Raw genomic sequence first — 24,780 nt, 5'->3', positions numbered from 1 at the left:
CTGAAGGGGAAGTACTGTTTCTTGAGATGTAAGAATTGGCTGATGATAAAGGACTGTCTCTCTCTTTACATGTGGTTTGGCTTTTGGAGGATGCAAGATTCCAGCAAGAATGGGAGTTTTGTTCATCCTGTACCCTGCTTTCATCATGTTGTCATTTTAGTCTTTGATGTAGGGGATGGTTAAAACTCATTGTTTATGGTTTTTGCTGATTTTTATTGAAAATTACAGTTTTTTTTTTTTTGTTTTTTTTTTAAAGAACCCAAATGATTTAAACTGACTTTCACCTGGACCTCATGCTTCCATGCATCTACATGTTGTGATGGGGACAGCTTAGAAAAACTTCCAGTAATAAAAAGTGAGGACAGAAATGTGGTGGAAATGCAAATGAACTGTTGATTTTACAACAGTAAGAAGAAGAAACTACAATGGTGTTTGCATTGTAAATTGTAATTATCCTAACGATAATTAGGAAGAATACAATTTATTGTGTGCACTCACGGGTATGTGATTTTGCAGTGTGTGTCCATGGCTATGTGTAGGTGTGTATATGTGTGTGTGGTTATTATAGGCGGGGGTCTTGTACTGGGCTCTGGGTGGTTAAGTAGGGAAGAGGCTGAGCTGTGACCTCGTTCCAGTCAACTGCTCAAGAAAACGGCAAGTCAGCCGAGTGTTAAGAGCAAGTGGCACTCGCCGTCTGACTCAGATCACATCCCATCAGAAGAGCCGCGCCTCACGACCACAGGGCCCTGCCACCATCTTTAACCTCTGAGCCACGCTCTCACATCAAACTGCCGCTCTTCACCCTCACTGAGCAACAGTCAGCAGCTTCTACAGTGTCAGTTATGCAAACGTTCACGGATAACGGCTCAAATCCTCCAAACATGAGTATCTGTCAGATTTAAGGCTGGGCACAATTTGAAATGTTTCAACTCTGGTGCCCACAAGACACTTAAGTTTTGGTTGAGTAGCCAAAACAAGACTTTTTTTAATACCTTACTTTGTGGAATTAAAAGTGTTCTTTTTTCTAAAAGACTGTTTTTCTTTGATACAACAAAGTCAGTCAAACTAAAATGCATCACAGCATACAGCACAGACTCTTGTCTAAAATTTAAAAAATATAATTAAAATCAGGAAATATTTGGTTACAGACTATGAGAAGAGTGAGTAAACAATATTCAAGATTCTGACAAAGCATTCAATGCCAACTTTTAGTACTTGACAGTTTGCAATACTACAGAAACAAATTTAGTGGTTACAGAAAAAGTACTGAGATTCAAGGTCAATGTTGAGTTTCTATTTCCCTTGTGTCTCTCGTCGATACTGCTGTTCATTTGCATTTACCACTAAATAGCATTTTGAAACAGGTGGGAAGTACCAGAAAAAAAGGCGGTGCTCTTCTCCCCAATCTGAACCTAACCAGTCCATTCTCTACCCTTGAGATGAAAAAAGGGGTTTTGTATAAAACCAAAAGACAGTTTCGGTATCAGTACTGAAATGCAAGTATCATATCACACATATCATTTTTTTTTTTTTTATATCCGGTTCTAATAAAGGTTCACAGACTGCCATCAGTCATATTAATGTGTCTGTATTTTGCAACTCAAAGTCTATAATGTGAACAGAACATGCATTAACAAAAAACAATGCTGGCAATGGTAATGTTTTGTTCTGTTTTAGCACATTTAAAATAATACAGCATTGTTAAAGATTGGAAACCAGTCATGACCCATAACACAAGTAAGATACATGCTGTAATTACTGCATATACACTATTACAACTGTCAGTGCCAACAGAAATCCACTAAATAGCTGTTACCTGCTTTTTATATGGTTGTTAAAACTGGCAAGACTGGGTGAGAGGCAGTAAGGATGAGTATAAAAAAATGACTCACCTACAACACATAGTTTTCATGATACCCATAATGCATGCATAATTACATGCTAAAAAAACATTCTTTTTACAGTCATAGTTTCAATCAAACAAGACTGATCTCAGTCAAGCGTAACGTTTGCTACCTAAACATCCAACCTGCATACAAAACACGCTGCTCCGGGAACAGATGAAAGTGTTGGAATTTAAAATGTGTAGAAGAATCAGAGAGGAGGAAGGGAGGGAGGGGCTTTCTAGCAATGAAAGATTCTGGCCGCTTTCTGAAAGTGCCCCTAATCCACTCTTAACTCCATTACATATGGGACACTTTCGTTTAGAAGGCGCCGATAAGCTCAACAATAGCGAGGAGAGCCCATCCCAAATAGCATCACGTTGCAGACGCACTTTACCACAATTATTAGCAAACACAAAAAAGGGCAGCAACTGCATTTTGGGGGGAAACAATTTCAATTTTAGATATGGCTCCAGACAGAAACTGGGCCACTGCAGGCTTTGATGTCTTAATTGTGTGTGTGTGTTTTTTTTTTGTAATACCAAAGAAACCGAGGCTTATTGGAACAAAAACGCCGGAGACAGAGAGGGAGAGAGAGGAAATGGAGATGATGTGAAAGAGACAAGGAATAAAAAAAAACAAGAAAGGGGAAAAAAGATGAAAGAGGACAGCCAGAGAGAATACGAATGAAGGGATAGAGAGAAGAACGCGAGATATGGCGGGAGGGAGTGACAAATATGCTTCAGATATAGAAAGAAAGAGTGACAGAGCTGAAGTACTATGGAATCCTAGTTGAATAGGCCTTGATTAACTGTGGCATGAGGTCAAAGCATGGGGTCAAAGCAGGGCCTCTGTCTGCTGGGGCCTGGCTTAGGAAAATTATGTATGTGTGTGTGTGTGTGTGTGCAAGTGTAAGCGACTGTAATTTGCACTTCTGAGACATGTGAATACAGTTTGTAAGAGATGATACGCAACCATTTGTCTGGTTAGTTTATAGGGCAGCTGTATTTCACTATGTGTTTGAGTGAGAACAAAGAAAAAAACCTCATAGAACCATGTTTTTTTATGGAGGAGGTTGCTGAACATGGCTGTTTCGGGTTTCTGAATGTGACATACTGTAATTCAGCGGCCACGCGCGTAGCCTTTTAAGAGACTTTTATGTGTTTCTTTATTTATTCAACACGGACAATTTAGCTACACATTGTTACATAAGACAACAAAAAAATGTGACAGATGCACACAGCGCTGTAGAGCTGAAGCTTTATGTAATTTGAACACCTTGTCCCTGGCTTGGCTTTTAAATTCAGGTATTTACTTGATTTGACAAGCTAGTGTCAAGAGGAGCGTAGAGATAAATTCTGTTGATAGTAATCTGGATGTGTTTTTAGCAGGAAGGAAATTCTGCAAGCTGGAATGAAACTACAGCTACAACAATAAGTCGATTAATCAATCGAAAGAAATTTAATTGGCATGTGTTTTGATAATCAATTAATTGTTTAAGTTGATGTTCTCGCTTCTCAAATGTGACACTTTCCTGCTTTTCTTACTCTTACATTATAGTAAATATGTTGGGGGTCTATTTGTCAGACAAAACAAAGACATTTGATGACATCATCTTGTCTTCTCGGATATGGTGATGGACATTTTTCTCTGTTTTCTGATGTTTTATAGACCAAATGATTTATCAAATAATCAAGAAAGTAATCTACAGATTAGTCGATAATTTAAATAATCATTAGTTGTAACCTTATTACTGTAGATAATATAGTATTTATCCAAATTAGACAAGTACAGCTTATAGATGAGGGATGAATCATTCTTTATGTACAGTAATGTGACGCCAGGGATTGCTGTGGCACTAAAAACTCGGCAATCTGCTATGACTGAATGAAAGTCAATGGTCGTGGAAATAGAAAGAAATAATGACACTTGGATCCACAATAAATAGTTTCTTTAACTGTATTTACTGTGGCTCCACTTTTCTCCATTTATGTGCTCCTGTGTATGTGTCTTTTTGTTTGTGCTTGCATGTGCATGGCTGTGTGTCTCAAAATGCATGTGAGATGTTATACTCTCTATTCAATACACTTCAACATTCCTGAGGGAGTGAGTAACCTTGAAGACACAATACGTGAGTGCACTGACCGTATGCACGCTGGTGTACAAGTGCATGTATCTGAGAGTATCTGCAGTACGTCTACTTTCAAAAGCGTGCGTGTGCCCCTGCAGGTTTTCGCGTCTGTTACAGGCCTTACCTGGGGGCTGACGCTGGGGCCGTAGCCCATGCCGGGCGAGTTCATGGAGTGGGGGCCCATTGGCGAGCTGATGACGGAAAAGGGTGAAGCTAGACCATTCATGGGCGAACTCAGCGTGCTGATGGGAGAGTGAAGAGAGCCGGAGGGCCCCATGGACGTTGGACTGAGCAGAGACGGATGCATTCCCCGGTGGGAAGTGGGTGAGCCCAGGGGCGAGGAGCTCACCTGGCCCGTCGAGTCTGTTCAGAAAAAAAAAAGAAAAAAAAAGAAAAATGAGAATGAAAACATCTTGAAGATGTCAGCATAATAAAAGCGGTGAAACATTTTTATAAAGTCTGGCCAACATGATAGTTTCTGATGTTTAAAAGGGAACCAAAGATTTTTAAAAGCAACGTTTCCACGTTTAGGCTAATTTAATTTTTTTTTTCCTCTAGTCAATCGTTGGCACCAAGAATGCAGCACATCTGGTGAAGTGTGAAGGCAACTGTTGAATTTGAGCACAGTCCAGGAAAATGGACAATTCAGCAAAAAACACTTGTAATTCATGAGACGATTATATCTGGCAATAGCTGTTGTGGAATAAATTTAACATGACAGTTAATGGAGGCAGATTATCACTATCCAGTAGCGCTGTAACTCTCTCATACGCTGGATCTGTCCCTCAGTGAAGAGTTTACCTCTTCACAAGTGCTGCCCACAGGGATCTAACAGAACAGGATGTATATCTATAATGTATGTTGTTGATGAGTGGGCTGGTGGCCCCCAGGAGAATTAAAAATACGACCTTGCACCGCAGCTGGGGGCAAATCTGCAACAAGACTGTAGTCTGAGAGTGATAAGGATAAGGTCTTTGTGTCTTTTCTTCTCTCTCCTAGACGAGTCCTACTCTTAACCTTGAACAAGCGGGCCATCTTCCTGTCAGCTGTCAACACAGAAGATATGGGACAGGCAGGAGCGTGGGCAAAGAATTTGGTGACAGGGTTGTATGTGCACAGATAACAACCCCTTCCCCTCCTGTCTAGTCTTTCAACACCGCCTATCACTCTCTTACTTTTCATTTATGATCATCTCTCTCTTTCCTTCTGTCCTTCTCACTCAGTCTACTCTGGTACTCCCGCAAGAGGGATCCCTCTTGTTTAGCCCCTCTTTATTTCACTAGCTTACTTTATCAGCTGACTCATGTTGGGTGATATATACCATGAGACGACATAAATTGGATTTAGACAAATTTTGCATTAATGTGATGTGGTGCCTTCATTTTTCCAGGTATGTAACTCACTAAATTAGTCCAAAACAGACATTCCCATTTGGTTATTTCTGGAAATGTTTACTATACTCTATAAATCTATAAAAACATGTATATACTGTGATATAACATTTAATCCAAATCGCCCACATCTACATCTGACGTACCACAGCTTAGGTTCACCTCTGATAAGTTCTTTGTCCTGACATACCCTCAAATATATTTTGACACTACAACTTTGCTCTCTCTGCAGCGGGGACATGGAGTAGTTATGTAAGAAGTGGGAGTGTGGTTTGTCTATCACACTCCCATGTTTCATAAGTGACTAGGTTCCTCTGCTTCCGCACGGTGGAATAAAACTGATGGATTGCTCAATTAGTTGACAGCTGAGAGTAACGAGTCCGGTTGAGAGCAATTTTCCTGTAATACTTTGTCTCTGTCCCAGCTGACTTTGCAGGATTTTTCTGAGTGTGTGTGTGTGTGTGAGTGTGTGTGTGAGTGTGTGTGTGTGTGTTCTTTGTGGGGTATTTCTGCTGCCTCGTGAATGCAGGACATAAGACGAGGGATCTTTGCATCTTTCTCACATATATAAGCAATTCTCAGAACGGCAAACCTAGCTGCCAGCTCAGCCAAGCAAAACACTTCCCTGCACATCCTGCTTGCCTCACGAGCACTTCCTTTGAGCACGCACGCACACACACACACACACACACACACACAGGCCATGTCCTTTTGAAAACAAACACACATCCTTCTTAATAAAGGGCTAACAACAGCTCTGCATCTAGCTGTATTAGTTCAGTGTTTAATCCTCTGACTGATACCCCTGGAGCTTCTATCCCTGCGATTACATTTTTTTTCCCCCTAAAATGCGCCCACACACATAATTCCTGAAAAAAATATAATAAATAAATAAAAAGCTCTCCCTGAGCCAGCAATTCCCATAACCCACCTCCAATTGGGTTTTAATTCAGGCAGATAAAGAGAGCTGTGGCATTAGGGTTGCCAATCTGCCATTGTAGGTCTCAGCAGGGGGGCAGCTCAGCTGACAGAGTCCCAGCAAGGCCCCACCTCGAGGGGGATGACAGAGACGGGCTGGGAGGTAGATCAGACTGTTTATGTCTCTTTCTCTCTCCTATTCATTCCACATGTCTCTCTCTCTTCCACTTTTTTTTTGGAAAGGCAAGATCAGAGCAGAACATTCATTGAAAAATCTCTCTCTCTGATGTTCTTTTCACAGATGAACATGAAGCCAATTATATAGCTATGTGGTCACGTTGTATGTGAATGGTCTTTTTTGGGCAAAGCTCCCAGAACATATAGATATCACAGCAAAATGTGCGTGTGTATTTGCATGTGTGTGTATGTTTATTCTTTATAGAGTTGGGTTGCCAGTGTAGGATTACAGCAGGATGAAAAAGGACTCTGTCCTAATCCTCCCCAGAGAGGACAAGAGAGGAGAAGAGAGGAGAGGAGAGGAGAGGAGAGGAGAGGAGAGGAGAGAGGAGAGGAGAGGAGAGGAGAGGAAATGAGAGGAAATGAGAAGAGAAAAAAGGAAAAGTTAAGGAAAGCACAAGCAGGACAATGAAGGAGGAAAAAAGGAAAGGAGTGGGAAGAGACTGGAGTTTTTCACATATAGTATAACTGTCACATTGACACCCCTGCCTGTATTTCTTCATATACCCCTTTAATCTCAACCTGTTGAACTGGAAAGTGTAACATGTTTTACAAGCAGTCTTGAGAAAACACAGCAAGCTCTGGCGACCGTTTGCACTACCTGCAAAAAGCATAAAATAAACATGCTTGCGAGATAAGATAAGAATGTGTATAAAGAAAATCAGTGAGTGAGGGCGAGGCAGAGGAGGAGGAGGGAATAAAAATGATTGCTGCATCCAAGAAATGAGTGGCAGTCATCCAGGTTACCTGCGTGCCAATATACAGAAAGGTTGACTTATGTTTTGATAGCGGATAAAAAAAAGTGTTTCTCAGTGTTCTGAGCGTGTCGTTTGTAGCCTCTGCCTGTCAATTGGGCTGGATCGCTGGGCGCACAAAAACACAACTGACAGCTACAAATAAGCAAATTAGGGCCCATCTTACTGGCAGGCACAGAAAGAGTTCTCCACTTACCACTTCTATACTCTATACAAGCATCTCCTATTTCTAAACAATGCTTCCCTCACTCCCGCCTTTCTCGCTCTTCTGTTGTGCCGTTGGGTGTGATTACACAGAGGAAATTTGCCAATTTGTGTTCTGGCTGTTACTGGCTTGTGTGTTAAGAATATGATAAATGAATGACTGAGATGAGAACGGATGATGGGATGAAAGCGTAAATATTACAGCTATGTGTTGTTTATATAAATGCTTGAAACAACTTGTGGTGTGTTTTTTCTGACAGGTGATCTTTTGTGGTGGTTCATTGATAGCCGTCCCTCTAGAAAAATCACTTCATCTGCCATTTGTTCAGCAGCAAAGGTGGAAATAGCACAACGCTGTTCAGGAAAGATGGGATTGGTTGGGTTCGATCTAGACAGCAGGATCTGTGGAGAACAACACGTCCATGCAAGAGAGGCTAAAAATCCAATTCGAATTGAAGTTCGAGACCCCCTCAAGGAGTTGGGAGATGAAAGATGTGTACTTCTGCTCCACAAAAAAAGATATCTTAATGTATGTTGAGGATTATTTCTGTTCCTTTGCTTATAGCTGTGACTGATTCTGTCTCACTAATTACACTTTCCCCCTTTAATATGTGATTGCAGGCTTCATCTAGCTGTTTAGTTGGTTTATATATTGGCTGAATTTGGCCCATGCTTTCTATGTTTTCCGCTGTATGATATGTATTTGTGCAGACATAAGGTAAAGGTACATATATAGTACATTGGGCATTTGGATACAAACTAAACACTACAGAAATCAACTTTTCTTTCAAGATATCAGGGTTGTTTTACCTCCTCATGAATAATCATTCAAATGAAACAAGCAAAAAAAGGGTTAATAACTCCCTTGTTATTTAAATGTCAACGACTGCTAAAGAGAAGCTTTATTTCATGGGGTCACAATCACTGAGATGTCTGTGTGTAATGACAGTTTTCATAAAGACTACAAATGACTCAGCTGGCCGGCTGAAGTCGTAAACTCGCCCATGAGCTCATGTTGCCTCCGCTACCAGCGAGGGATGATGCATTATAGATGGGAAGCGCACCCCTACACCCCCACAATAGTCTGAACCATCCCGAGAACACATGAAACCTCCTAAATGCGTCATTTTCATTAATTTGGCCTGTTTTCTCACAACGTCCTTCTGTAGGTTGGTATTTTCCTCTTCTCATTGTCTCTTTTACTTAACTTCTGGCCACCAGTCTGTTTAGTCTTCCCTTTTTTGAACACATTCGCACACACAATCATAAACATGTGTCTATGCACAGGCAGACAGATGTTCATTTTTCACTTGGCGGTTAACTCTCCTCCTCTATTATTCATCTATGAGTGCCACAGCGGAGATTTAGTGGAACACAGGGGCATGGGATGTAGCGAAAAACAGAAAGGGAGCGCTCGTAAATCTCAGTAAATCACATATTTAGCCATTTTGCCTTTAAATCTCTACTTTCATGATCGGTGGACTTGACGGTCAATAGGCAAAAATCATAATGCTTTGGGGTGGTTTGCACTCACAAAATGATGCATACAGCAGTGTCAGTTTTAGGTTAATACCCCTATAGCTTCAGTCCAATCCCACGTTCCCCTGATGCTTTGTCAGATCTTTCACTGCAGCAAAAACAGAAACAAATACACACAAGCAAAAAATATATATATATTCAGACTGGCTCCGAGCTGATCCATGCACAGACAATGGCTTTTCTATACCACCCTGCTGGCAATGGGTCAGCCAAGGGATGATGGCATTGGTGTGACAGCAGCCAGGAAAAAAAACGATCATTTCATGGATTGACTTTGGCGTAAACGAAACAGTCATGAGTCACTTGCACCTACACCGCAGCACATTAGCAAACTACGGGTTCCTCAGAGGGAGTGAACTGGATGAAGCCGCGGCCTGTCAACAATCACACACCCACCGTTTTTAGTTGGGGTTTTTTTTTTTTCGTCTATTTTTCTGTTGATTTGAGGTGACAAGCTGATTTCTTATTATTCACTGGGACTTTTAGGAGAGGCAGGTGAGTCAGTTTTGAAGTGCACAGAGCGCCAGAGCACAGTCAGGATGAAAGGCTCGTCATTAGCATTTCTCCGGATGTGTTCAGAGGAAGAAGAGAGAAGAGGGGGGAAAAAGATTCAACAAAAACCCAAGAGATTCAGTCGGTTGCATAAAAACCCAGAGCCCAAAATAACACAGGAGTCGGTCTAACAGCTTCATTTTTAGTTTTTACTGCTGATGTCTATATCACCATGACGACAGCAGGCTGATATTTTACTCAATCTTCCATGAAGCCCTGTGTGTGTGTGTGTGTGTGTGTGTTTCTATGTGTTTCAACAATTAGACTATTATCAGCCTTTTGTTAAAATGATCACACTTCCTATCTGTGATATAAATTAAATACCAACATCAACATGTTTTGAGTGCTGCATGTACGGATGTGAGTACACGTGTGTTCATTAATCAGGCAGTGTCTCTCTACTGTTTTCCACTCTATAAACATACTAATCTGGTCCCTTAAGTTAATGGTCACAGAGTAAATATCCCGGTCTGATGTGTTTACTCTGTGGCTAGGGGAGAGGTAGAGGGAGTGTGTGGATGTGTGTGTCTGGGTGTGGGTGGGGATTAGTGCAGGGGGCGGGGTCATAATTGGCTGATTACATACCAACAGGTGATGTAAAAATATGATGAGCACTGGCCAGAGTTGCTTTTGCGGTGCACTAAAATACTAATTGTCTATCTTACCTTTACCTTTCATTCTACACATCCATCAATCTACTCACATACACAACCCAACTATAATAATAATGATATAATCTCTATAGAAATCATTCAAATCAAACAAATGTCTTACTTTCCCTAGTTGTGAACTACATATACTGCAATTGATCGATACCCCCTGCAGTGTCACTCTGTGTTTTCTGGTTTCACTAAGCTTCAGTGGGTGGCAGAAATACAATAAATGAATCAATAAATAAAAACAACACCCGTTCTGTATACTTCTCATTTAGCCTACTAGAAAGTTATTTTGGGTGGCATTTCTGGTATTAGTCAGCCTTAGTATTAGTGGGTCATTGTGGGTTGAAAGGATGGGCACTTTTGAAGTCCTGACTCACTTCCGGTGTGAGTTACTGTCAGACGATGTTCTTTTCTTTTCATGTTCCATTTTGTCAGAAGATCTCATTTATTACTGCACTATTTTAAAATATTTAAACCTGATCCGAAAATCCAAATACATTTTTGATGCAAAACAATAGAGATCTGACGAGAAATGAACCAAGTAAAGGACTAACAGCCTTACTTACAGTACTCTATGCACAAAGGATGATTGACAAAAACAGGGTTTTGTCCTTAGCTGTTTGTTCCCTGTGGTCTTTGTGCTTTTTATAATCCCTGCACAATTAAAGATACACCACAGGAGAAAATACTCTAACATTATGTTTGCATATTTTTCCCTTCTCACTACTTTTAATCCTACATCCATGTTACAATAAGGAAGGCTTGAGGAATGTGCAAAAAGCCATTCAGTGGTGAGGGCATTTGTTTTAACAGCAGCTCCTGTCAAGACAAGATATGATCAGACAGAGAAGCAGCAACTATATCCGTTCTTTGGTGACAGCTTAAATCAAAAGTAGTCCAGTCTCTCTTTTTCTTGCCCCTATCTGCTAGCATCCATGAACCAACTTGCAGACCAAAAGAAAAAATCTAAGAGCAAAAGAAAAAGGCATTAATGTGGGCTAAGTGGCAGAAAAGAACCAAAACAGGCCACCCGTAATTTCACAGTAGGTGGGCCGCTAACAACAATCATTTGATACACAGTGTTGATATAACCCGATTCTTTTTGCCTGCCAAAACAACTGCCCTCATTAAAGACTTAATTCTTTCCCTCCCACCTCCCTTTTACTCTTTTCTGTCTCTCGCGGGCTCCTTTTATTTTCTTCCCATTTCAATTCATTGCCCTGATATCATGTGGATGAAAGCGCCGGCTCCTGGGGCATGCTGGTGCCCTCAGTGACTCTTAAGTGTCTGAAGAGGCCATGGAGCTGTGGCTGGCCATGGCTAGTTGCCAGCTGAACCACAGATTACTGGCGCTATTGCTAACTGTGCCCCGACTGCCAACGCTCTGATCTGCTGATATGGCCTAATTGTTCTCTTTAGCTCAGAGGTGATATACCATCTCTCGCTGGGAGCTCACAGCCAGAGCGCCAGCCGGCTCCAGGGCTGCACGAGAAGAAGCTGAGCACATGTTGTTGAAAGTAGCAGCCTGGAAATACTTCAGTATTATCTGACATATGACTTGTCATGTTCATGTCATGTTCACATCACTCAAGGTACTCAGAGGATGTCTCTGTCCCAATCAGGGACCCAACGACCCCCACCTCCACCACACTCACCAATCAAGGAGTTAGTTTAAACCGCCAGGCTGAAGCTCAGTCAAATTGATGAACTATTAAACAGCTAGAACCACAGACATCACCACTCAGGTGTCCGCCAGAGATGACACAGACCCCATGCTGCTTCCTTAAACATACTGGTGATCTTAAACAGCCGGTGGCAAGGTCAAACACATTGTAGCAATCACAAATCATCTGGTACCTGTCTAATCTTAAATTTGTCAGTGTTCTGCCACAACTACTCTCTTTTATTGTCCCAGAATCCATACAGCTGAAATTAGTTCTTTTTAATGTCAGATCATTGGCTGACAAATCCCTCTTGGTTAATGATCTGATAAGTGAAAAGAATCTGTACTGTATAGCTTATCTTTAGTTCAGATCTGGCTAAACACCACTACTGGTATAGCAACACTGACAGAGGCTTGTCCTCTAAACTATAATTTAGTTAAATTTTTTATCAGGCAGTTGGACAAAACAGGAGAGGACGAGGGATCGTAGCCATTTTCTTTACACAGTTTGTGTGTAATGACACTGACCTTGGTGAAGTTACATTGTCTGAATATCTTGCTCTTGAACTCAAAGCAGAATTATCGGTACTTATCATTACATTATATCGGCCACCGGGATATTAATCACTATTCCTACAGGAATTCTCAGAGCTGATCTCATTTGCTATCACTAGATATGATCACTTAATCCTGAATGGAGACTTGAATATTCACATTAATAAAATGAATGACTCCAAAACTATGGAGCTTGTAAATTTACTGGACAGCTTTGAACTCATCCAACATGTAAATGAAGCCATTCATCAGCATGGTAAAACTTAAGACTTAGTAATAACAAAAAGGGTTAAACATTGATAATGTTTCAGTATTCAAATGATCTATTTCTGACCATCACTGTGTGTTTTTGATGCCAATCTAACCTTAACAAAGAAAAGGGAATTTTTGATTCAAAGGAGATTCCTAGAGGGCGAGGCTGAAGCAAAGTTCTCTTATATTCAACAATATCTTGTCATCTGCTTTAAATAGCATTGCTCCACTAAAGGTTTAAAAGGGGTCGACTGACAGAATCTCCCCACGGTTAAACTATAACAGTGTTAAAGAGATCAAGAGAATCTGTCAGGCAGCTGAAAGAAAATGGAGGAAAACTAGTCTCACTAGACAGTTCACTGTAACATACACAAATAAACCATGACTGCCTTTAACAAAGCAACATGTCTGGTAAGAAAGGATTACTTTTCCAAGATTATTACAGAGAACACTGGAAACTCTAGAATATTATTCGTCACCTCACCCCCCATTCTCTGCATCAAAATGTAAAGAACTTACAGTGTTCTTCAATAACAAAATCACTCCAATGACGAGTATTGCTGCTGATGTAAACACATTACGATCTCAGCAAATCCTGTAAAAATGATGTAACCATAGGAAAATTCACCTGTATTACATTAACTGTGCTGCTTTGCAAGACTGTCACTGAATGTTACTCCTCCACCTCATGTACTGACCCTGTACCTACAGTATTCTTTAAGCAAGTGTTCAAAAATGTTTCAAGTCATGCCCTTGAGATTATACATCTCTTCAAAGCAGCTGTTATTAAAGAAACCCAACCTTGATGGTAATGCACTGACCAGCTATAGGCTGATATCTAAACTTCCATTCATTAGTAAGATACTGGAAGAGATAGTTTCAGTGCAAATAAATTCCTTTCTTAAAGAAAACAATATCCTGGGGGAATTTCAGTCAGCCTTCAGAACACATCACAGCACTGAAACTGCTCTTACTAAAATAATCAGCGACCTCAGACTAACCTCTGATGAAAATAAGGTCTCCATTCTTACACTCTTAGACCTAAGCACAGCATTTGATACGACTGACCATGATATCCTAATCAATCGTCTTGGTTGGTTGGTCTTTCTGACAGTGTGTTAAACTGGTTCAGAACATACATCAAAGAGAGAGAGATTTACGTCAGTCTTGGAGATCATGTGTCTGAGGAACATGACAATTGATTTGGGGTTCCACAAGGGAGCTGCCTTTGTCCATTATTATTCTCACTATACATGCTGCCATTTGGTGACATCATCAGAGAGCACAATGTGCTGTATGTTTCCATAGTTATATGGATGACACACAACTGTACATCTTCACTGAACCAAATGATGCTGCAGCTATAAATTCCATTGCTACCTGTCTTCTGGTAATAAATAAATGGATGAGCAATAACCTTTTAAAGTTAAACAAGGTTTAAACTGAAATCTTATTAGTTAGCCCTAAAACAAAAAGAGAAATGCTGTTTAATAATCTGGGAAAATTGACTTCCTGGACTAAATCTGAGGTTATTTGAGGAAGTTTTGGTATTATCTTAGATTCAGATTTATTATTATTACCATTACCATTTGTTACACAGATTTGATGCAAAACTTAACCATTTTTGACCACTCAAGAATTGATATAAATGGTCAAAAATCCCTCCAAAATACCACAGTAAGACATCAAGACCTTGAGGAACACCATAGAAAAATCAATGCTGTGATTTGGTATCAAAAACTTAAGACATTTGGAGATTTCTGTAAAAATTGCATTTTTCAGTGATTGGATGGTGAGCACTTCTGTTCTGGAAATTGCTCAGAAACCCTGTTGTCAATATACCTAGGAAAGCCATACATCCTCTGAGGTATGGCTCTCAGAGGGCCTATGTCTCTGGCTTGTGGTTGTAAAGTTTCATGAGGCTGTGATTATTCTAGAGGTCACAACTAGAGGTTATTTTATACAGTGAGGTCAAGTCAAAAAATGGTCTTCCTGCAACGAAATGGCTACTGTGGGGAATAACATCATCACACATGAATACAATTGGGCTCATTGTATTGACAAGAGTCTCAGCTTTCCAATCATACACAATTTAAAATATTCAAATACACCATCTTTAGAATAGGCAAAAATAACACATTTATACTGAATGCAAAAAACTGCATGGTCTTTGCCCAAGGATCCCTTTGAAAATGGCCATGCCAGTTTTTCCCTCGCCAAAATTTTGGAGCATTATTTAGCCCACTTCCTGACAAGCTACCATGGTTGGTTCCAATGGAGGCCTTAGGTTATCTAGTTTCATATGGTATCAGTATCTTCACTGTAGCTTTAAAACTTCCTACAGCCTCTGAAAGACAGTAATGTCAGCCAAGGATGCTGGCGTCCTCAGGGAGTGGAAGAGGTTAATGTTTTTATGTTCATTTTATGTCTTTTTTTATGTGAAGCACTTTGTGCTTGTAATTTCTTTGTTGTAAAGCACTGTGAGCTGTATTTCTTTTATGAAAGAAGCTATACAAATCAAGTTTATTATTATTATTATCATTATTATTATTGCTATTATTATGCCTTGCCCTGTAGGTACCACTGATGCCATGATAAAGCCTTGATGAAATATATTATGGCTATTGTGGGTTGGGTTCCACAAGCTGGTTCCATCCATTGGCATTATCAGATGAAATTTGAAATTTTGTTTTTCAGTAACAATTTTAAAGTCCATGATTATTTACAACTTAAAAGGATAAAGCAGATTTGGTGCTAGATTCCAGTTTCACAAAAAAACCCATCCCTATATCAGAGCTGAGTGGTCTCCAATAGATGTTTCACCTAGTATGCTTAATTTGTGCTACAAATAAGCACCTTTCGCTCACTGAAAAGAACTAGCACATTCTGAAATTTTAATTCAGTCTGAAATTGTCAAGAGAAGCAAATGGAGAACAGGATCCAAAGAGAGCGTAGCAAAAAGACTACTGAGAAAGAGATGTAATGTACAAATGAATGACAGCTAGCATGATGAATGCATCTCACTGGTCGTCCTTTGGTTGGCAGGAGCAGCAACTGAAAATAGCAGTTGATCAAAGACATGGCATGGAGCGATAATTACCACTGCAGCCTGTGGAGCAGCCGTCAGGAGAAGAAGATTACATTTGCAGCTGATGCTCTTCTGCTCTTTTTGAGGACTCATTACCTTTTCAGCAACATGGAAGCTTAGTGAGTAGCTAAGTCACTCCAGGATTGTAAATAACGAAAGGCTTTTTGAATGACCTTAACTTGATGAAGTTGTGGTTTTCGGATGACGAAGTCTGCAGACTCATGATTATGTGGGAGCCTCAACTTTGCTCACCCTCTTATTCTTGTAGAACCTCTGCCATTAAGTAAATATGTTGGTTTCTTTTCTGTTTTACAGACTCATATTTAAACAATCAGATCTTCATGCAGTTAAGGCCCTCCAATATGTCACGTTTGAGACCTTTGTGTGAATTCAAGTAACCGGGGAAACGCAAGGCAGCTAGGAAGCTATGATTCATCGAGCTTCCTCTTTGAGATGAAAATCACAACACGGGCCCTTATCTGGCTCGCTCATTGCCAAAACACACTTGAAGGCACATGGCCAAGCATATACATACACACAGAAACAGAGAGAGATAACTTGACTGCAACAACAGCAGCTATGAGGAATCTGATAACTGCTTTTGATTATTTTCACATTTTTGTCAGTTATGTTATCAAAATTAAACTGGGCATGATGATGCATTACCTATCTCAAGCTAGTGTCATGTTACTGCGACATTAAGCTTCTGTACTGAAATGAAAGGAAATAAATGGTCTTGTGAATGGTAGGGAAAAACACAATCAAAAACAATAAGGCATGCTTTGGAAGCTGTGATGTATAAATAACATGGCCCAACACGTGACATCTTTAGCAGCTGTAAGCATGAAAAGCTCTGCTGAGACACCAAAGAAAAGCAAATTACATATTGATTATAACATATAAATTAGCCTTATTATATTGATTGTATGCTCTAAATATTTGAATATTCTAGGGGAAGTTCACAATTAGACTTCCAGACATGTAAATGAGGAGAAGGAAAAACATGTGGAGGAGTGGTAGAGAGATTCATCTACTAGGTGTGTCCACTCACTTTTCTAAGTGTCTTCAGTGACTCAGCAGTCATAAAGCCATCAGTCTGTGGAGATTAATTATGCCAATTACCGCAAAGGAAAAACAAACTGTCCCTTCCCTCTGGTGACATCAGGATGAGGAATTTGCCACTTGATGGCTTGCTCAGAGACAGCAGGTGATTGATGATTTCCATTTGTATCAAGGAAACACACTGAAACACATAAAAAGTTGAACGCTCTCTACACGACACCTGGATTGGGCCCAGCGCAGATGTTGGTGAACACAGCGGCCCCACGTCTAACCCCCACAGCTGAAGTTTGGAGAGGCAGTATCACGGCCCATAAAATGGTTACTGTTCTCTTACACAGAGCTGGACATGTTTACATGTGATTTAGGATAACACATCCTTTTCAATTTGTGTCAGATAAGACAAAAGAAGCTGGTTCATATTTAGGTTTTGGGACACTGAAATAATATGAAGGCCTTTTTTCAGTGCAAAGCTTGAATTTATTGACTATATTACAAGCCTTTGAGACATTCTGCCCCTCTCTCTTTCATTTTTTCCCTCTGATTATTATTCTTTTGTTCTAGGCTATGAGGTGCCGGTCTGTTTGTAATATGAAATCCAAATGTAGAAGGTTCTGGCTCCTGGCCCTGAGTTGAAACTACCCCCCCTTCCCCCAACACCACTTTTCTTTCTCCCTCCGGGGAAACAAGCCTGAGATAAAGGTAAAAAGGGAGGATGGGAGGAAGATAGATCGATAGATAGAAGGTCATGTAGACAGAGAGATAGAGCGATACATAGATAGATAAGAGAGATTCAAACACGGAGCAGGAGGAAGAGAAAGTGCGAGAATGCTGTCGGAGAAAGCTGGAGACCCTGGGAGTCAGTCAGAAGAGATGAGATGGGAGGTGGGGGGTGCGGCGATGGGAAACTATGTGTCTACGTGCTGCAGGAAGAGGCCTCGCGAGCCGGGGGGAACACGCGAGCCTCACTTAGGAGACGGGGGTGTGTTGTACGTCCTGAAGATGTGTGTATGTGTGTGGTTTGTGCGCGATTGTCATTGGAGGAGTGTACTTTGGATTGGTGCATGGACTCACTGTAAATAAATAACACAAAATCCTGCAGGGTGGAGGCGGGGGATCGCAGAGACGCCATATCCAAGATAAATAAACAAAATCATGAAAATATAGTTGCATTGACTGATGAGGCCTAACCTTAGCCTCCCCTCCCCCTTCTCTTCCTCGATTTCACAAAGACAGTCTGTCCAGTACACACAAAATCAATTAACTTTTGGCCCATTATCAACAAAATAAGTCACATGGACAACTCAAACAGCTTATGTAAACAGTGTAACCTTATTCCACTGAATGTTCCAAAAGCATATTTCATTCAGCTGGCAAATTTCGAATGAGCTCCTTACGAACATACAGCAAGAAAAATCACATGCCGGTTATTGAGTCCTACAACTTGTTTTCTTATAACGAGTGAAAAAAAAATCTAAAGCTGTCTCCAATACAAACTTGAATCAAGACTGAAAATAGCAGATTGCACACAAGAATAAAGACAACTATATTCAGTTTCTATTGATAAATTATAATGGGTTAATCAATTGCTGTCCATAAATTTTCACCAAACACTGGTGACAAATAGTTTGCTTGTCCAACCAATGGTCAAAAACCCAAAGTTGTTCAATTTACAATTATATAAAACTGAGAAAAGCAGCAAAACACCATGCTTGTGAAGCTGGAGCAAGAGAATATTTGGCATTTTAGTTTCATAAATGTCTTAAAATCTACAAAAATTATACTTGATTTTACAAAATGATTGCAACAAACTGATCTTTGCAGCTCTTTGTTGCCTGCATCTGCTGCATGTCTTTTTCTGCCAGAGAGGAATGATCACAACTGATTCAAACTATCTAAAGCTGCAGAGATGATTTTCAGGATGGATTCAGATCAAACAAGGGCATGACTCTCTGGTGAATTACCAGAGCAGGCCATTCTTCAAGGGGTTGTTGAAGACGTGTTTTGGGAGGGGGGTGTGGGGGGCACAGAGGTGGCCAACTGAAGCATTGTAAGTATGAGCAGGCCCTTATGTGGAGCTGGCATCCATGTGGATGAGAGCAAAGCCGACGGATGTATGTCTTTTATCTCTCCCTGGTGCGCATGCTCTCACATTTAATTTTTCCTATGCTCTCTCTCCTCTGTTTGCTTCGGTTTCCTTCCACATCTTTCCCTCTGCTTTCACTGCTCATCAGAGGAACTCCCCAGAGGTGCCAGATAATCCCAGTTCGGAGCATGAGTCTTTCATGTCCTGGGAAGACACGCTGGTTCTATTGCTTCCCTTCAGATACCTGCATCAGCTTCCCAGCCTTACTGTCTCTCTCTCTTTTTCTAACTCCCTCCTCTCTCTCTTCCTTGCTCTGCTCCTGTTTTCACCCATGTTTATGTTTCTTTTTCATTATGGAGCCCATCGGTTCTGACGGGGACGTGACTAACACCACTAGCTTGTGTTTAGACAGCACAAACACAGCACAAACACCAGGGACTTCGATCCATCTCCAGGTGCTTGAGTTAAACAGCAGCACTGACTGCTGCTCCGATCTTCTGTATGCTCTGGATACTTCTGAGGAGCCCCAGGAGGAGATTCGCTTAAGAGGAGTGTACTACAGATCCTCAAAACAAAATATGTTACACTGTGGCCAAAAGGTTTTGACAAACAGTCTTCTAATCAGCATTCTCACTTTTTTCCCATTTTTTGTAGTCTGACTAAATAAATAAAGTTCATGTGTCTTCATTCCAAGTGTATAATAATGTCACCATTTATTACTGTATCTCCAAATAAACTGAATGCTACATCACTTAACTCACGTGATTCCTGATTAGCTGCACTATCCTTAAAGGAAAGAGTCAAATAATAGCTTAAAATCCATCCTAACAAGCTATTTGGCCAAGTGCTGCATTTCAGTGTTTTTAATGAGTAAGCTTGTTCGCTTGTTGCCAATTCCAAGAAACCTGTTTCAAATGATTTCTGGAAGCACTTGGCATCATTGTGACACCTGAGAAGTTCTTATGTTTGCAACAAGAAAACCAAGATTACATCAGTATGATACAGTGTAGTGCAACATACAGTATAATGCAACAAATTAATGGATAAAAGTGAAACATATGCAATCTTGTCGACAATTGTCAGCTGTACAAACACAGGCAAAGCTTTTACACTTTTAAAGGGCAACAAAATGAGTAATTCTTCCAGAGTCTCACTTTTGAACAATGATCCCTCAGTCCAATCAAAAGGTTGCTTTACCGCACAGAACTTTTTTCCGATGATGCAATGATGCAACACACATTTGCTGTGACATTTGTGCTGGGAAAGTCATTTCCTGGAAGGTCCATTCCCCAGCGATAAAATCCATATTTCTTTTTTGCCTGTGCCTCTCATGGCCTGGATGCCCGTGAATTACGTGTTGGGATTGGCTTCATGACAGAGGCCAAATAAAGTGGGTGTTATGATTGGCATGGACAGCCATGCTTGAGAGAAACAGGTGTCGTTCATTGGCTCACACCGATGTGCCCATGGCTGCGGAGCCTTGCGATTGGTGGAGGGAAGACACCACCGCTCTGGGAGGAAGCTGCTGATGCCGGGCATGTTTGTGGGCACGGGGTAGCTGGGGCGGAGGGAGGGAAGGGTGAAGGGGGGGTGAGGGGGGCGCGGAGTACAGACCACCTGGATCATGGGCCTCAAAGGCCGGCCTGACAGAGTCAATCTGAACAACAGTGAACAGAAGACAGCCAGTCTGCTGACTTCCCCTCTCTTGCATTTTCACTGGCAGCTTTCCAACAAACACACGCCGTCCAGCAAGACTTTCAAAAGGAGCTTCAGCTCGGGTTTTTCCACCAAGTTAAGGGGGATTTTTTTTTTCTTGCTCTGCCCAGTGAAAAGAGAAAGTAGATTAAAAAAGCTCAAACACACCAAGAATAGTCAAGAATCGTTATTTAGAGCAAGTCTAAAAGGATAGCGGTGTGATCAAAGGGTAAGTATTAGGATGCACACAAGAAACAAACATCTGTGTGCTCTTGGAGAAAACAGGGTTGCAATCTTTACATGAATACAAAAGTAAACTTCAAGCACTCATGGGCGATAGCAGGAGCAATGCTGAAGTGGTGATAAAACGCAAGTATTAGTTACATGGCTTTTTCATGAGAGAATTAAACAACCAGTTTATTTGAAGATCTTCATCAGGGTTCAAAGCAGGAGAAAATACACCACTTTGATACATGTATATATTCTTTATATAGGGTGGGTGTTTTGATTGGATAACTGGGGCAACAGGTGGATGACAATCATCATCCAAAGGTCCAGAGGACATTCAAAAGAAGCTTCAGCTTGGGTTAATAGACTAAAAACACAAAGAATGTCAAGGTTTTTGGTCTGTTAGAGTATTCTATCATGTTCACTTGTCACTATACTGAATCATTTTTTTGAGAAACTGGGGTTACAAGGCTAAAGAATGAAAAAAAAATCCTTTAATACATCTTACTGGCTCCTTTCTGTTTATAATTGAGTCCTAAAAATCCTATTTTCTGAAAAAAGTGAAAAAAAAAACATCTGGTATACTAAACTTTTTCAGCTATTTCCAACAGAAATTAACTTCTTTCAAGAATTTTCTCAAAATAAATGTATCATGAATAAAGAAGGTTGCTATACAACAATCAAGAGAAATAGAAAATGCTTCAGACAAATCCATTTGTGTTGGAAACAGAGTCTTTTACACACCAAAATGACTTGATAAGGAGTTTTATGCAGTGCAGATGAACAAAACCTTGTGAGACACAATAGAGAATTTGTGTTTCTAAAAGCACATAAAGAAGCGTGACAGTGTGAAAGAGTTCACAGTGTATTCATGCTGTTTAAGAGCCACGTGGGCTGTCACACATTAATCAACTCTTAGCCTCTGTCACCGGCCTCCCGACAGAGTCCTTTACATTACAGAGTGAGGCTGACCTGGGCTGACCCAGACGCTCGTCCTCAGTCAAGTCTAGGCAAGGGCTTCAGCCATGAAACGGGAGTCATTTCTTCACTTGAGTCTCTTTTTTTCCTTCTCTTCTCTTCTAATAATCATCTTCTTTTTTTCCCCTGACATTTCTGTCTTTCTGTGTTTTGACATAACTTATTTTTCCTGCCCCCGTGACCCTGCATCCTCCTCTATGAGGTCATTCTGCCATGACTAACAGACATCCTCAGGGTAAAGAGGGTGTGGGATTCCTCTTCTTTTCCTTATATCCATCAAGGGTACTGCGTGTGTGGGGGAGAACAAGAGAAAACATCCAAACATCAACAGAGGAGAAAGGCTCAGCCAAGTCAGCAAACTAATGGGAGGGAGGAGGCCACTGACAGATACTCACACACAAAGACACAGCTCCTCATTACCACACACATGCTCAAGTGTTTTATTTGGACTGAAATCCATGTGATAGGCTGCCTATCTCTCTTCAACTGAGAGACACTCCGTTCTCTCGCTATGGGAGTGTCAGAGCAGGACGGTGAGGAGGACAGGACTCCCGCGGTCACACGTTGCCTCTGGAGATAAGTCATGGATCTTTCTCAAACACACACACACACATACACACTGATATCCCACCCACAGAGACATGATTAACATGCCAATTAGACCAGGAAACAGCAGGCCTGAAGGCCTCCCTTTTTTAAACCATAAATAGAATTCAAACATAAATGCAAACACACCGTGCAGATCATACAACGCCATGCATGAAAACACATTGCGCACAGGCATGAATGCATAAATATACAGATACTATGAAATGATCAACTGATTTTTCATTCCAATACCCACTCCTATCCACCCACACACACAATATACATATTTAGACTTAAATAATAAACACAATTTGCCTCTCATTTGCTTCTTATCACCAAGTATGTGAAAAATATAACCAAGAAAGACTCTACAGAATAGTACTGTAACAATTAGTCAGTTAATTGATTAGTCAACTGGCAAAAAGCAATTGAAACAACTGTAATAATCAAGTTTCTTTTTAAAATAATAGACATTAAATCCTTATAAAATGTCAGAAAAACATTAAAGAGTTCAAGCTTCCAGAGTCCAAGGTGACATCTTCAAACTGCTTGTTTTGTCTGACCAAAAGTCCAGAAACCAAAGATATTGATTTTGGTATAGAGAGAGAAAACAACGAGTGAATGTCTGGCATTTCTGCTTCATCAATGACAAACAATTCAGTTATTAAAAACAAGAATTTATCAGTCTATTCTACATTTCAGCCCTATTATAACTGAATCCTTTTCATTTTTTTTTAAACTATTATTCAGACAAAATAAGCAATTGGAAGATGACACCAAAGGCTCTGGGACATCTCGATAGGTATTTGTACTTACAGTATTTTCTGACATTTTACAGACAATATTCAATAGATTAACTGATGATGAAAATAATCATGGAATATGGTTCAGAGTGACAAGAGGCAGCAGCATCCGAGAGACAGACACTCAGATGAACCTATCTGAGCTTAGAAAGCAGAGCTGTGTGGCTCGGCTTGACGCTGACTGATAGCTGGCTGTGGATCCTGAGGGGCATCGGGAGTTTAATCACCCATAACCGCAATTACAGACGTACACGTCAGACTCATAAAGCACTGAAACAAGATGAGCGCCTCCCTCCTCTCCTCCCCTCGGCGCACATCAACCAAATTCCACTAAAGCTCAAGGAGGAGCGAGGGAGCTGAAGGCATAAGCTCAGAGAGTGATCCCTACCTAGTGCACTGCATTAGAGGGAGAATTGCGGCGCATTAATTAGTGCTTTTAATACACTTATGAGTCATAAAACAAGTCGTTATGCACTTAGGGATGCAAAGATTATAGATTTTGATGGTACGATTATAGTATGAGGAAAAATGACAATTTCACGACTATTATGCATTGATTTTTTTTTTTGTTGCTGTTGCAGTTTTAGTAAAAATGAAAGAAAGAAATTGAGAACATGCAGGTGTTATTAATCAGTGAAATGTCATTAATTAGATCCCATAGTATAATGCTGGGGGTCTACAAGATCCTATTGTTAAGATAACCTTTTATACCTAGAATATGTACCTACCATACCAGCGTTTACTCAACACAGATGGAGGAAACAACAGGATGTAAATGCTCGCACTGAAGCCCTTGAGGGAATTACATGCAATTTTGGTGAGCATTAATTTATAAATGGCACAATGCTCCTTTTCCTGCTTTGTTGCTGTTGGTTTGCGTTGTACTGAAAGCCCCAACTATTAACTCACTGCTACTTTGTTGACTGTAAGTGACACTTTTATATTTAATTCCCTACCAATTCAATGTTTCATTAAGTAACTTGCCACTAAAGTAATGATTTTTTAACATAGTTATTACTTAGTGTATTACCTTCACTTGAGCATGTATAGCTGGATAGTGATCTTGAATATGTTGCATTAAGTTTGAGTTGTTGGATCCCTTAGCAATGACTTTTCATCAGAATGTTTTACAAATTAGAGATCCGTCTCCTTGAACAACCCTGACCATTCTTTATGTATCCAAAATACTTCTGCAGTGACTATTTAAGGCGTTGGTTAATACAGCCCTTCAATGTTGGGTCCCTCAGCCAGTGCAAGAACACTTCTCGTCTCTTTCAGCTAATGTAGCCCCCCTCAAGCACAAATTAGGGGAGTCGCTCTCATGACAGCAAGTGTAACTTTGCATACTGAACTTGTTGCAGCACGGCATTTTAAACTGGTGCATCAGGTTTGTTTTAGTTCCGCCTGCAGTCTGCCGGTTGCCCCTATGGACTTTTTTTTAACACAGTTAAAGTTAGTTTCATTTAACTTACATAGTACAACTGTTCATAGAAAAATAATGTACCATAACGTAACC

General features: G+C 40.5%; 1 protein-coding gene across 4 annotated transcripts in view; it reads right to left on the bottom strand.

The window, feature by feature from the left end:
- The window catches only part of rxraa (retinoid X receptor, alpha a), a 105,623-nt gene that overhangs the window by 34,106 nt on the left and 46,737 nt on the right, over positions 1–24,780 (bottom strand). For all 4 annotated transcript variants that reach the window (XM_044333380.1, XM_044333379.1, XM_044333381.1 and 1 more), the window contains exon 3: positions 4,139–4,377. In XM_044333380.1, coding sequence (XP_044189315.1) covers positions 4,139–4,377 — 239 coding nt within the window. The remainder of the gene's footprint in view (positions 1–4,138; positions 4,378–24,780) is intronic.

The sequence above is a fragment of the Thunnus albacares genome, chromosome 18, assembly GCF_914725855.1.
Source record: "Thunnus albacares chromosome 18, fThuAlb1.1, whole genome shotgun sequence".
Classification (NCBI taxonomy): domain Eukaryota; kingdom Metazoa; phylum Chordata; class Actinopteri; order Scombriformes; family Scombridae; genus Thunnus; species Thunnus albacares.
Note: the sequence above shows the minus strand (reverse complement) of the source record. Positions and strands in the feature narration are given on the sequence as shown.